This window comes from Haliotis cracherodii, unplaced genomic scaffold, assembly GCF_022045235.1.
Source record: "Haliotis cracherodii isolate W230 unplaced genomic scaffold, xgHalCrac1.p SCAF_8, whole genome shotgun sequence".
Classification (NCBI taxonomy): Eukaryota; Metazoa; Mollusca; class Gastropoda; order Lepetellida; family Haliotidae; genus Haliotis; species Haliotis cracherodii.
The window spans coordinates 2,589,204-2,604,246 of NW_027266341.1; the positions used below are offsets into that span (position 1 = coordinate 2,589,204).

Genomic DNA, 15,043 nt, shown 5'->3' on the forward strand with positions numbered 1-15,043 from the left:
CGAAACTGAACCTGAAACTGAAATACAGATCTTTCTCTATGTTAATGAGTATAAATGTAATTAAATAAACAATATATGTGTATACATGTATATATGTGAGCCTGCATCAATTGTGTTGGCATCCATTGCCATGGTCTACATGGTTTCGCCATGGCATTTCAACATGTCGACAATATCTGACATAAAGCGAGAAGAATTGCAACTTTTAACAGAAACTGTGGATGTGTAATCAGGATTCCCAACATTCCGTAGCGATGAAAGTAGTCCGTTTTGGTGGGCGTGGTTTAATATTTTTACATTCATTGGGGAATGAAAGCAATATCGCGTGACCAATTAAGCTACTCAGATCTCACGTATTACAAAGAACACAACGAACATTTAATTATAATACATCATGTGTATAAAGAAATATAAATGCATCGAATCAAACGACTCTCATAGCCAAAGTCATTTGGGCTAATCTCCTCATCACATGATCCTCATCTAACGCCTTCACATTGTGTTATAATGCATATGTCCAAAGTGAAATAGGGATGATATTAACATTGATAAAAGTAAACGTATTGTGGTCGGCTCGGATTCAGTATACTGTAGGGTATTCATGTTAAACTGCGACATGGTATCTTAGTGAGCTAGCACTATAATTAGTCCGGACTAGTACAAGCACTCCACACACGTGGATGAACGTCGCTATATAGGTGCAATAATCTTGCACGCGACGTTAAACCCAATTTCATCTCACCTTAATAACAAATCAAGATATATTACAAAACAAAAAAAATTGTGTAGTTTGGATCGGAGAAATCCCAATGTAAAACAAGTCTGTCAAGCCAAAATACAAACATGGAATCATATGCTAATATTACAAAGACATATGCTGACATGACGACATGAGGACACATGATTGTCTCGTGTACATGTCAATAATCCATGTATGTGAGGTTATATCGTTCACACACTGTATGTCAATCGATTGGAAGAAATGCTGGAGCTGTTTCAATCGTTTTTCTCAGCTTGGATAAATTCCTTGTCGGCAATATCAAACGTCACATTAAAGTGTGAGTGAGTGAGTTAACTGATTAGGTCGCATCAGCAGAGTTATGCAATCTTGACCAATTCACTATATTCACCAATCATATCACGTGATGTGCTGTCAAGTGTTTCATACGTCTGTGGTTCTGTTGGCTCGTATATATCTCGATCTGTCATTTCAGCCACTTCAGCAGCTGCCCCCCCCCCCCCCCCCCCACACACACACACACTAGCAAAACCTTAAATCCTACACCCCTCAAAAACAATTGACAGATTAATTACAAAACTCCAAACAGGACACACTAACCTAAATAACAAACTAAAAAAACTTAAAAGGCACACCACAGGCAACTGCCCCCACTGCAAACAACCAGAAACCACAGAACATGCACTCATCCACTGCACCCACTACCAAACACACAGAACCACACTACAAACCACCCTCAATCTAAATAAGGTTCCTACTCTAGATGAAATACTAAACCCTCAAAATAAACTAGAAAACTTCAAGGCCCTAGGCGTATTCATAATCAAAACAGAACTAATTAAGCGCATCTAAAAACTAATTAATCGACCAATCCAAAATCCAACAAACATACAAACACCCACCTCACCCTTAGTTCCCTCCTCCACCCACCACGGCATTTATTCCAAATTTAAAAATTCCAAAAATTCAATATAAGTAACCCCTAAAAGCCCCGTCTTGGGTTGCACACACAATTTTCACCCTTTTCGGAAAACACTAAATGGTCTGGCCAGGCCCGTGTGCGAAATACGCTACAGTCGAAAAGCGCACGTTAAATCTTCTATATCAGTCAGTCAGTTCAGCCACTTCGCCAGATGCCACACCCCCCCCCCCCCCCCCCCCCAGATCTGGCTTCTCTGTGTTGAGTGTGCAATATGTCTCTCCTGGTCCCTGGATTTCACATGAAATGGCGCTGAGGCCATCGTATGTTCGGTCTTCAAGTTCAGTTTCGTCGTTGTTTCGTGATTGTTTTGTTTGAACCTTTGACAGATGACTTGTGTTGTAGTAATCATGGGAATGAGATTCCTGCAGTTATGGTCTGAAATATAGGGACATATGAAACATCAGGAATAAAATCTTTACGCTAATTCATGGCTCTAAAAAACAATCCATATGATGAGTAGCAAATAGTTTTATTACATTACTTGCTATGTTTTTTGAAAAAACATGATATCATCACGTGTACTGGAAGTGTAATCAACTGTTCAATTTGATTGGGCCAGAGATTAAGTACCTTTGTCTCCTTCTCCAGCAAACAACACCAACTGCAGCCCCTGCAACTACCAAGATAACAATTGCTGTCACTGCATGTATAAGTATTTCCTCACCCCCGACTGGGTTGTTTTGCTGAGGTGAAGATGCTGGAAAAAAAGTTATACTTGTTATGTGGTGATGACAAATTGGTCAATGGAAACTAATATACTGTGTTATCACACATTTGAATATGATCACTTTTGCAGATACTATTTTTTCTTTTGATTGAAGATCAATCATATCTGTCACAACACTTATATTCTTAATGCCTGTCTTATATTCAATCTCTTTGTGAACGGTTGCAGCAGGTAATCCCTTCTTGAAGACACCTTCCGAACCTTCTGACGCATTTCAATCATCACATTTAGAAGATCAATTAAGTTTGTATTCAGCGTCGATGTTTTGAACGTGGATTGGTGAAAAGTATTTGTGATGAGCCAAATAGTTTCAGCGGGTTGAAAGAGCGAATTCACTATTAAAAATCATGTACCCAAACCATAATTGTCACTATTATACTTACACCACTCCACTGAGACACAATACAACAACGTAGGCAGATATCCTGAAAGCTTAATTCAAACTGACATCCCTAGCGAAAATGACGCGACCTTTGTAATGAATGTATGACGCCATAAAGGTCTACAGATGGAAAACCTAGCATTTTGACAAGGTGGACATGACGTGAAAGTACGTGAAAGAGTATCGCCAAAAGCCATGCCATGTTGATGTTACTTAATTTTGCAATACACTCTCAATATTGAGATATATTGAACCACTTGCTGTAAATAATGTGTGAACTCGACTATTTAGCAACGTTGATGAAAGTAAAATCAGTATTTGAAGTCATGAAACGGACGGGTTTGCGTAAGAGGTGAATCTAAATAAATATCCATTATTATCAGTATTCTGATCAACATAGAAAACACTGACTGTCCAGTCAGAATACGGCATTATAAAATGTCAAGGTAGAATATTGTGGAAACCCTTTTACTTGTCGTTTTATTGCAATTTAGAGGTCCCGTGCAAAATAAATTTGAACTAGTAACATATAGGTTCCCTTCTTTTTTACACCACGATTTACGTGTATCACATCCACTGTACCTCCATACCAGTTGGCACGCCGGCACGGTGACGTTACATCACGACATGCACGGTGTTCACCGTGGGTCGTTCTAGATTCAGAATTTACTCATTGCCAGTAAATCTAAAGAAATATGTTCTGTTCCAAAATTTGCAAAGCGCTTTGAACAGCATGGTTGAGAGACTAAGGATCACTGTCATACAGACTCCTACTTTCATTTCGTTCATAGTACATGAACGTTACAGTTGATTGACAGAATAAAACTTGACTCATGTTTTCAACAATCTAGGTTTACGTATAATATGTATATACATACATTTCACATGTACCGTGAAGTGATCGCTAAACTGCTTACTTTATAACGTTCTATAATGCATTATTTCAGCAATGAACACAATCAATGGTTGTTATTGTAATTGCCATATTTACCAATACATCATGAAGCTAAGATATACACATCCTAATCTGTAGATACCTAATACGTGTGTTTATGAACCTGACAGTTGGTACCTGCAATCTGTGATGCTGACCTTTACGCCGAGGTCGCATGTATCCTTCAACACAGCCAGAGAAACACTCACCTGAACATTTGTTACACATCTTCGATGCTTGAGAATATGTATGGTCATCATGGCTATCCAAAAATATGTCCTTATTAAAGCAATGGTGTTTGTACCTGTACAGTCCGCTCCTGTCCACCCTGTCTCACACCGGGTGTCACAGCGCCCTGTGGAGTTACAGGAAGAGTTTCCCACACAGTGTCTGGAGGCACAGGTCTTGATACAATCAGGCCCGTAGTGCTGGCTGTCACAGGCTAATAACATAAAAACAAATCACCTGTTCATCAATCAGGAGATAAATACTTCATTATGTTAGATTTTTGTGATGTGATGTGACTATTCCAAGTGTCTCTTTACTATCCGAAATATGCTCCCAGTTTGTTATATACCTGTAGATTCAGGTTGTGTCCATCCTGCCTAACATCCACTGTCACAGTGCCCTGTTGTGTTACAGGATGGGTCCCCATACAATGTCTGGAGATACAGGTCTTTATACAGTTATCTCCGTAATGTTGACTGTGTACTATCGATATGCACTGCATTTATCACTACAGACCGAATCCTCTTGGAATTGGCTTACAGAATCATACCTGTACAGTCGTCCAGTGTCCACCCTGTCTGACATCCCCTGTGACAATGCCCAGTTGTGTTACAGGAAGAGTGTCCCACACAGTGTCTGGAGGCACATGTCTTGTCACAGCTTGGCCCATAACGATGAGGTTCACAAGCTGCAACATGAACAAACATGTATACAATCATTATTTTGAATTGACAGCTTTAATTTTTTATATCAAAATTAAATAATGCACTGATTTACAGTTTCTCTCAGTACATACATGTAGCAAGCTGCAATTCTGTCCATAGGTCCCAGAGTAACAGTCTGTAAAAGTATAGTGATATCGTCATATGTGCAAAGTTGGATCTTGATTGACCTGAGATGTACATCCCGAGGGTGACGTGAGTGCATATGTACACAAACTACACGTTCAGCTTTCTGTACACAGTAATCTACGTGACAATGCAGCGTTCAAACAGTATGTGTATCTGTCTATTTATACAGAAGAATGATGATGGTGTTCCCTTCAAAGATCACAGTGATACTTTTCAAATGAAAACAATTCCATCTTTGGATATTCTGTTTCATGAGTGTTGCATGAGTATTTCATGTCATGTCACTTCACTTCACTTCACTTCACTTCACTTCACTTCACTTCACTTCACTTCACGTCACGTCACGTCACGTCACGTCACGTCACGTCACGTCACGTCACGTCACGTCACGTGATGTCATGTCATGTCATGTCATGTCATGTCATGTCATGTCATGTCATGTCATTTCATTTCATTTCATTTCAATTCATGTCATGTCATTTTCAATTCATTTCATGATTGACTGCAAATAAAGCAAAAATACCATTACTCTAGATTGTAAATAAAAATAAACTATACTCAAAAACATTTCTTTGCAAAAGAACATTGATTTTAGGACACATTAGGAAATTTATGGTAATTACAAAATGTTATTTACCAGAAGCAATGTAATCAATTCAAATACATAATTTCACAATTATACATCCAAAACTAAAGATATTAGTAAAAATGCTGTTGTATTTACCTAGTTGTTGACCACTTTTATCAACTCATGTGGCTACCTAGCCAGCTGCCATGTGGTTCTGTGCATGCCTTACATGCCTTGATTACATGCATCTATAAATAGACTAATGCACAGCGCACCCTATTGGGCTTAAGAAAATGAAAATAGTCTACCTTGATACCCAACTGAAGCATCATAAAATGAAGACATCTTTTAAGTGTATGACCATTAAAGATGGTGTACCTTGTTTACAGTCCACCCCTATCCACCCAGGAAGACATCCAGTGTCACATGACCCTGTATGCCGGTCACATGACGACGGAGCAGCAGCACATTTTCCACATGTCTCGTTACAGTTGACGCCATAACGGTCCTTATCACACGCTAGAAATGAAAGGCATCGTACATTGTCAGCGTGTGTTGAGAGAATGCTCAGAATCATTCGGAACATGAGGTAAATGGTTATCATTATACATTTATTATTAAGACATAGGTATTCATGTTTACATCATTGTTCTCATACAAGAAATATATTCATATTACAGCAATAATTTTGTTAGTTCCTTACCAGTTGGACAGTTTTTTCCTTGCCACGCTGGTCTACAGTCACCAGCACAGATCCCACTGAATCTGTCACAGGACCCGTCAGAACAATGGCAGAAATGGTTGCAAAGTTCGCCAAAGGTTCCGTGACTGCAAACTAAAAACAGCATTGGCGTTGTTCGTGTCTCTGCTTTAAACAGTTGGTCGTTAAGAAACAAGAACGTATGTTGACGTTGATCGAAGTGTCAGACGTTGTTATAAACGCAAAACGTTCTGAAAGTCATAGATGTTAATCAGGCGATCAGAGGATGAATTATGCACAGTGAGCTGTGGAATATTGATCCAACTGACCTGGCATCAGGGCATCAAGAGTTTGAATACTAGTAATTCAAAGATCTTATACGTGTTACAAGTATTAGTCGATTTATGTAACATGGGTTCTTGCTACAAAGGAACAATGTCTATAGCAACACATCACAGATGGGCAAACGAAACTCAAAATATCCTGTTGCATAACACTGCCTCCTGATTAAACAGTCATGGTGGAATGGCATATCTGATTCAAAGATAGATCAATAAAAAAAAACAAATGTTTATCAATACCAAAGATTTCCACCTCACACAGATTTAGTGTCTCTGTGCTGTGTGAAATGGTGAAGTATCTCCCTGTGCCGTCACACGTCACGTCGTACACGCTGTTGTCTGTTTCAGCTGTGTCATTGGGGAAGATGTAGCAGGTGACGCCGGGTATGGAGCTGCTGGAGTTACTCAGGGAGAGGACAGCGGTTTGGAGTCTGTCAATATCTGAAATGGTGATCATTATAAGGCGACAAAAAATCATAAAACATATCTGATAAAAGTCGTTTGTGCGATTCCGACTATATCATAAGCATGTATGTAAGACATAGTTGTCCCCTTTTAAGAAATTATGGTCTCAAATTATATATCCTGTGTATGATATGTTAGTAAAAACTATGTGCCTTTCATATCTCATCAAAACTAGCAAGATTTTTGAGAATTGAATGATTTGAGTGATGGAGCATTCACATCAACAAACACACACCAAGCATTTGTGAAAACTGTGATAGCATATTGTTGATACCATGTCTTGCATCTAGTTTACGTAGAACTCAGGAACGCAATAGCTTTGTGCGTAAATATAAATGGTCAATGCAAGAGAATAACCAGTTTAGATTACTGCTTAACAGATTCAATTTGGCGGAAAGGGCAAAATAGCTGTATAAATAATGATTATATCAATGGAGCGCTGAAAATACCTGGTGACACTAAATGTTCAAAATACATCGTACTCTGGTTCTTCCATTCCACAGAGGAGATTCTGAATCATCAATAAGAATATAGTAATTCTTTGAGGCAAATATTGAGGGAGACAGCTATTGTCTGACAAATGTAAATTCAAAGGGGAACTGGAACTGCACCTGTAAATTTCGAGGTATTGTGTTCTTATTCCGTTTGACTTTAGTTATGATTAATGACAATATGACAAGCGAGGGGACACAATATCCATGTAGGTGCTAATATTCAAATATACGCCCACTAACTAGGTTCCTATCAGAGTCTTCAGGATGATGCAGAGTAATTCCCTGAAATGGAATAGTTCGTTCACCTGTTTTATGTAAGGTACTAACATATTAAAGGAATAACAAGCTGGTCGAATATTTCAGGTTATCCTGTTCCATAGGTAATCCAGACATAATAATAAGCCGGAGCCCGAAGTACAATGCATAAAGATGCCCTAAAAAGGTAAAATGACATGTGATTTTATTATTCCTCAAAATGAGATTGACCAATCAGAGAGCAAAACTAATGACCGGGCATATGAGCCCGTATACCGTCAGTAAAATGACAAGATGGATGTTACTGGCCTAATATGAGACCGTATACCGTCAGTTACAGCCATCTTGGATTTTCCAACACCCACTTCACATATTTCACATGAACATTCTGGTACAGAAATTCTTTATTACAGACTTTTTGGTATTTTAATATAATGAATTTTGATGTGGAAGGACATTAATATTTTTTATCACCTTCTTGACTTTATTGATAAAGATTAGAGTTAAAATTACCAACAAGGTTGTGTATATGTGTGTGTGTGTGTGTGTGTGTGTGTGTGTGCGCGTGTGTGCGTGCGTGTGTATATATTTTTCTGCTAACCTAATATGACACCGTATACGCCAACTTAAGACACCATAACTGATAATATGTAGTAATTGTTGAAAATGATATTGACAAAAATACCAAAAACGAAGTAGTCGATTTATCATGCCATGCATATGAAGATGATCGAAATATTACATGTAAAAAAGGTAAATTATTCATTTGCAAACCAAACAACCACTCATCCAATTACCACATATGAAATCTACATTTGCTAAGATATCCTGATGCAAGTGTTATGAAATAGAGTATCTTCATTGTATCTTGCATATATGGGTCTGGAGTTCTGTTCTGTAAATATGTTTACCTAATTATACATGTCAGTAAATGAAACCTCTCTACAGTCCAAATATATCACATACATACATCCTGCCCGGTGGTTATTTTTGATCAGCATGAACTAACATGTTTTGTGACGCTTCCACCAATATCCCAAGAAATCAAATAACATTGTCCGAACTGATACATACAATACAATCGGTTGTATATCCTGACGTCGTGTATCCTGTACTGCTGTCCCAGGTCCACGGTCCACACACTCGGAGTCCGTTTAGCGTGGAAGCAGGAGTTGTGGGAATAATCCTGGTCCTGGTTCCCATCTACAGCCTTGTCTGCAGTCCACGGGGGAAAATAGAGTCCAGAAGGAGATGTCGCTGATTTTCCTTTCGCAATGTTTTCTGTTTAGATATATATTTTCAAAGACATGTCACACAAAGACTTGACCTGACCAGAATGGTTTATATTGTTCAGTAGGAGATGAATCTTTCTGGTGAGGCCCATGTTATGCATAATAAAGACAATGTTTATTCGGTTTGCCTGAGCAGGTGTCTTGTTTTAATAATTTTGGACATAAAACTATGAATAAAATTGATCTTCATAGAAACGAATGTGACATTTCCCCCATTTTGTGCGAGAAGCAGGATTTACGTATGCAAAGTTTCAACATTTAAATGTTTAAACGACCTAATATGAGGGAAATCACATGCTGAAACTTCGATGGAATTTGATCTTGATAGATCCTGTAGGACAGTGGTAAAACCTACTGTTAAAGAGAAGTGGAATAACATGACTGTTTGAATATATTCACACTATATCACATTTTTGTTTTCTGCATTCAATTTCAAGCTTTCTGGAATATGGTATTCTGGGATGACCCTCGCAACGTTATTGGATGGATTATAAAGATCCATATCTAAAGGTAACTTACTAAATGGTTCCATAATGGGTAAGTGTGTCACAGTTAGTGAGTGAGTATGGTTTTACACCGATTATAGCAATGTTCAAGCAATATCACGGCGGGGGACACCAGAAATGGTCTTCACACATTGTACCCAATGCGGGATTCGACCCCGGGGCTTCGACGCGACGAGCGAACGCTTTAACCACAAGGCCACTCCGCCTCCCGGATGTGTCACAATCTGATTGGATGAAACAATAGTATTCAAAGCCTGGGAATCTTCTCGACTTTTCACTGCGTGCGAAATTTTAAATTGCGTTTGGCATTGCGACATAAATCATAGAATTTCTTTGATTAAAAATTATCAAACAAACGTCTTGGAGTGTGTATACAGCATTTTGTTAACCTTGATGCTTCAGTTGTCATTCATTGCATCATAACTTCATCATAACGTCATGGCATACTAGAGTGACGACATGAAAGTCTCACAGCTGTTGGAGTACCCGGCGAAAGAGAATACTATGGATATCAACGATAACTTTTATATTTACTGTGTTGATAAACATTATGTCCTCTCATATTTTAGGTGTTATTGAGGATTCAATGCACAGCAGTTGGAACATTTGAAACCTACTTCATTCAATAAATAGTCTCAGGGAGCCATTAAACTAACAAATGTAAATATATAACGTCAACTCAAGAGGCTAGCCTCGATCCTCCGCATGGCGCAAGAGGCAACACATCGGTGACAACTACACGAACGGATCACTGAAAAGTAGTGATGACACCAGGAGTTCAGGAAAAAGTGAAATCATGTCCTGCTCTACTGGTAGCACCTGCCACTCAAACAATTTGCATAAAATGTAAGTAAACTAACCAGAATCAAATATTTTCTAGCTCATCTGAATCAAAACTGATTATTTTCAATATCGGAAATGTCAGTAGCCATGTCTTTTGTGTATTGTGCATCACAGACAACGTTAATAATTCCACCTTATCGACTGAAAAGTAAATCTACCATATTAGTGTAATATGTCACCATAAGAGAACATGCAGTTATAAGTTACATGACGCAGAAATACCTATTGCGAAATTATGAAATGAAATACTCAGAAATCAATAATTTAGCCCATTTTGGAGATTTGGTTGAATCGGTCATATTTGAATATGTACTATATTTATATTCATACTAACCGAAGAAGGCTGTTATAATATTCGTGTACTTGACAGTGAGTGAGTGATAATGATGTTGCACTGCTTTAAGAAGTATTCATTCGTACCAATTAGGGGGGACCTCATAAATGGGTTTCAGGCATTGCACTAACCCGGGCGTTACGGGCCAACATTGTACCCACAACAGGCAACCCGACTGCCGTCAATATTCTTATGCCTAAACACAGCTTAAGTTATAAAGTTTGGGGATTATTGCACTTACATAGCAACGTGCTTGCACGTGCGTGTGTGTGTCTACTTGTACTAGTCCGGACAAATGCCGATTTTATAGTGCTAGCCCACTGAGATACCATGCCGTAGTTTAATATGAATACCCCATTCAGACACAGTATACTAACTCCGAGCCGACCTGTACTTGGTTTAGCCCCTTAATGACCAGGGCGAGGCAGGGTAACAACAAGTGCCATCTTTTAACGGCTTTTTGGTATGACACGGCCGGGGATCGAACTCCGGATCCTTCCGCTCTCCAGACGGACGCTCTACCATTAGACCACGACGGTAGTACAAATACAGCAGAATGTGTTGAAATAGTTATTGTAAGTATTTGGCTGATCATAAAGAAATATAAGGGCACTTTCTGTTGTTGTTTCCAAATCGATTTCATTTTATATTACACCTTTCTGGCAGGTAGCTCCATGTCCTCCCACCCAGCCAGCATCACAGGCACCTTCACAAACTCCGGTTGTCTGGTTACAGGAGTCTCCACAGTGACAGGAGTAGAAGCAGGAGTCTCCGAACTTTCCTGTTGGACAGGAACCTGTAAAACATACTCAGGGGTGAAATAATCTAATACTGACAGCAGCAGATGCATACATTTGCGATCAAATTCACAAATATCTTCCACTTCTTGGATAGAGAATTTAAAAGTATCTGCATTACAAGCTTGCACACACACACACGCACAGGCACGCAGGTGCGCACGCTCACACACACAGACAGAGAATCACGCGCAGACACGCACACACACACACACAGACTCAAACACAGACGCGCACGCACGCACACACACAGAGTCTCACACGCAGACACGCACCAAGCACGCACGCACGCACACACACATATACTCTTAAAAAAGGAAACGCAATCCTTTGTGTTAGGTAGGAAAATACATACGAGGAACCGTACAAGGTATATAGGCAAAATGTTGTGGAGAGTACACATGTTGATTGTAGTCATCTCAGTTATCGGTACATAGAAAAAGTGCAAGGTGAAGGCCAGCTACCATCAACAATGCTTATATTCCCCGTTGGAAGAGACGAATATTCGAATGAAATCTTGGGAAATGGTAGCCCACTCGGCCTGCAACGCAAAGGCTAACTGCTGCAAAGTCTGGGGTTGTGGCTGATGTCGGCGTAGCCGTCTATCCAATTCATCCAACAGGTGCTCTATCGGGTTCAAATATTGAGGGCCAGGGGAGAACATCAATGTTGTTGTTGTGTAGACATGCTCTTGTGATCATTGCAGTATGCGGTCGAACGTTGTCCTGCTGGAATACAATTGCGACTCTGTTGTCTAACGTGCGCCACCACTGGGAATAGTGTCCGTGTCTGGTCAGGGACATCCTCAAGGTTTGACCAGCCAGTTACTTGTACATCAAATGCTCGTCATTACACCCAGGCTTATCTTCAGTAACATATGAGGAGGCCAGTGCCGCTCAAATATCCCCAGTGAAGTACGGAGCTCATTGACTATAGTTGTGATATGGATGATTGAACCGTTGCCCTCTTATACAGCAATGCCTAAGGTTTGAAACATCAAAAGGTTGCATCTTGGACTTGACAACTTAACCTTGACAACTTAAAACGGTATCACGGCGACACTGTTGTCTGACGCGTGCCACCACTGGGAATGGTGTCCGCCTCTTGCCAGGGACGTCCTCAAGGTTTGACCAATTACTTGTACATATAATGGCCTTCATGAAAAAAAAACAGTGCCGCACAAATAAGCCAAGTGAAGTACGTAGATCATAAACTACAGATGGATCCACTGTTCACAGACACTTAACATTGTCAGCAGAGTGGAAACAGAAGTCTTGGTGCATATTCTGGTTAGAGGTCCCATCTACAGCCTTGTCTGCAGACCAGGGAGATGACCACAGTCGAGGAGGGGATGAGGCGTGTCTTCCCTTTTGATATCAACACAACATTTCACTCAAGTAATGAACACAAGTGTTCAGAATAGACATTACACTGTACGAGGCATACATATTCCTTCAAAATCAAACCACACATTCAAATGCATCGATGCCTAAAATGGTATTTATACTACTTGTAACAGAAATAAGTTGTATGGATATGTTGACAGACAAGGGCGAATCTAGAATATGAACCCTCGACACACACCCAAACACCAACCCAACCAATCGCCCAAGCAAATACTCACTCGTGGGCAAATCCAGAAAACTTACGCTCGACACGACGATCGGGACAACACGTAGTACAGTAAGTTGCAGCCACCTTTGTTCGAATAACCTTTGAGTACATATATCCTGAATTGCATTATCAAATTTACTTTATACCTTTCAAATGGTTTTGTGAAAACATACACGCAGACTAAGCATTTAATTCATAGTTATCATGATAGTGTTTCGGGGTTTCGTCTGCAACACGTCGGTATTCTCAGGTGTCATCACACTGGTAAGCATCTTCTGCCTGCATCACTTCCGGTCTTCCTTTCCGCGAACACCTGGTGTCATCACTACTTGAAAGTGATTCATAAACACTTGCTCATGACATACTCGGTATTGTACAGTAGACTCTGCTATATGTACAGAATTTTATTGGATAAGGAAAGGGTTTGTTTCTTCGTTTACACATCAATCTGACAGCCTTAACCTGACACGCCCTTATATAAGTGAAATATTGTCACAGTGAAACTTACTCAATCTAACCGGCTCACACATTGTAGAGCCTCCGAGTCGGGCAGTCCTTACTTTACCCCTTACGCTGAGCCCCAGACAGCATAACAGCAAGTGTAATCTTTTAATGTCTTTGGTATGACACGGCTTGGGAATCGAACTATCGACCACTTCCCCTCTTCAGACACAGAGGCGGTTTGTTCAACAGTTGGTAGTAATCAAATTATATTACATGCATTTTGTCTTAGCCTTTGCTATCAGAAATCGCTTCTGATCCGCTGTACATCCCCATCTTCTACATATTTACTGCCCTTTAAGCAAGCCATTAACTGTAATACCGTCGTGCTCAGTGTTGTTTACAGTGATTATCTTGACTAAAACTCTCGTGCAACAATAATGCTAACTGAGGTATCGAGATTACAGTAATCGACCTAAAGATACAATGTATATCAAATAAGGAAGCATGATGTGTCACTCACCAATGATAACCTGTATCCAGCAAGCCGATGTGACCACGATGACAGTCAGTATCCACACACCCGCCATGTTTGACAACCAGGAAGTTGTTTCCGCTTGACTGTATAGCTGGGACATCTGACGTTGCCCGCCGTTAAAATAAACATGGACGACTATGAGCTGGGGGCTGCTTACGTTCAATGTATATATCTGAAATGCATGTCTGTCTTTGTCCTTTATCATGCGAGCGAACATAGAGAAGGCTCAGAATTCATATTCAAGCAAACATTAAGTCTCTCTGTCAACTCGTTACGGAAAGGATATGTTTGGTGGTTTTAGGGTATACAGCTTAGATATGTCGGAACTTGAAGTGTGTTGTAATACATAACATGGACACGTTCATGGCCAAGTCACAGTTTCTGATGGGATGTTATTGTTGGGTGTCCGATACACGATCCCCGTTGTTCATAAAATGAGGAAATATCTGAAATGCTTGTATGTCTTTGTGCTTTATCATGCAAGTTAACATAGAAAATGCTCAGAATTCATATTCAAACAAACATTAAGTTTCATTTCGTTCAACTCATCAAGAAAAGGATATGTCGATGCACGGATTTCAAAATATTTTATAAATTAAGTGCATTTCAATACATAGCATGAGCACATTTTATGATGGTATGTCTTTGTTGGATGTCCCATTTACGATCACCGCACTAAGTGAGGATAGTCTACCTTCCTCAATTTATGAAATAGACACGATCAATGTTTTACATAAGTTGCATGGATAAGACACACACACAAAGAAGTCATTTGTGAATGAAACATACACTCTTCCCCATTGTGTTATGGTACTTAGAACAAACCATAATAATATAAATAATGAGAGTTACACACACGACTTTTGTATGATAGTCGTCATTGGCTAGTGTAACCATCGAGGAAATGGAGGGTATTAAAGCTGATGTTGCATGCTTAATTTCTAAGACAGCTATACCACCGAAAAAGTGCGGATATCATATAACATCCATATACTTTATAACGTAATCGCAC

The 15,043-nt window shown here is 39.6% G+C and overlaps 1 protein-coding gene across 2 annotated transcripts; it reads right to left on the reverse strand.

Annotated features, from left to right (window-relative positions):
- Window positions 1-1,915: 1,915 nt before the first annotated feature.
- Window positions 1,916-14,236, reverse strand: LOC139450504 (multiple epidermal growth factor-like domains protein 10). 2 transcript variants are annotated; one of them, XM_071232234.1, is made up of 10 exons: window positions 14,017-14,236; window positions 11,297-11,437; window positions 8,741-8,947; window positions 6,693-6,893; window positions 6,115-6,246; window positions 5,790-5,930; window positions 4,543-4,680; window positions 4,069-4,206; window positions 2,292-2,331; window positions 1,916-2,096 (listed from the first exon to the last, which is right to left on the reverse strand). In XM_071232234.1, the coding sequence occupies exons 1-10, from the start codon at window positions 14,234-14,236 to the stop codon at window positions 2,090-2,092; spliced, it is 1,365 nt and encodes a 454-aa protein (XP_071088335.1). In that variant the 3' UTR covers window positions 1,916-2,089. The 2 variants fall into 2 exon arrangements, with proteins under 2 accessions (XP_071088335.1, XP_071088334.1); XM_071232233.1 differs by having other exon boundaries at window positions 2,292-2,418.
- Between the last annotated feature and the right edge of the window lie 807 nt (window positions 14,237-15,043).

Bases quoted from the DNA above. Each gene is read 5' to 3' on its own strand.
- LOC139450504 (XM_071232233.1), bottom strand. From the start codon at position 14,236: ATGATAAAGGACAAAGACAGACATGCATTTCAGATATATACATTGAAC. The intron at 11,438-14,016 runs GTGAGTGACACA...TATGTTTTACAG, and splicing joins CTGGATACAGGTTATCATTG to GTTCCTGTCCAACAGGAAAG. The intron at 4,681-5,789 runs GTACACCATCTT...TTCATGTTGCAG, and splicing joins AGGGGTGGACTGTAAACAAG to CTTGTGAACCTCATCGTTAT.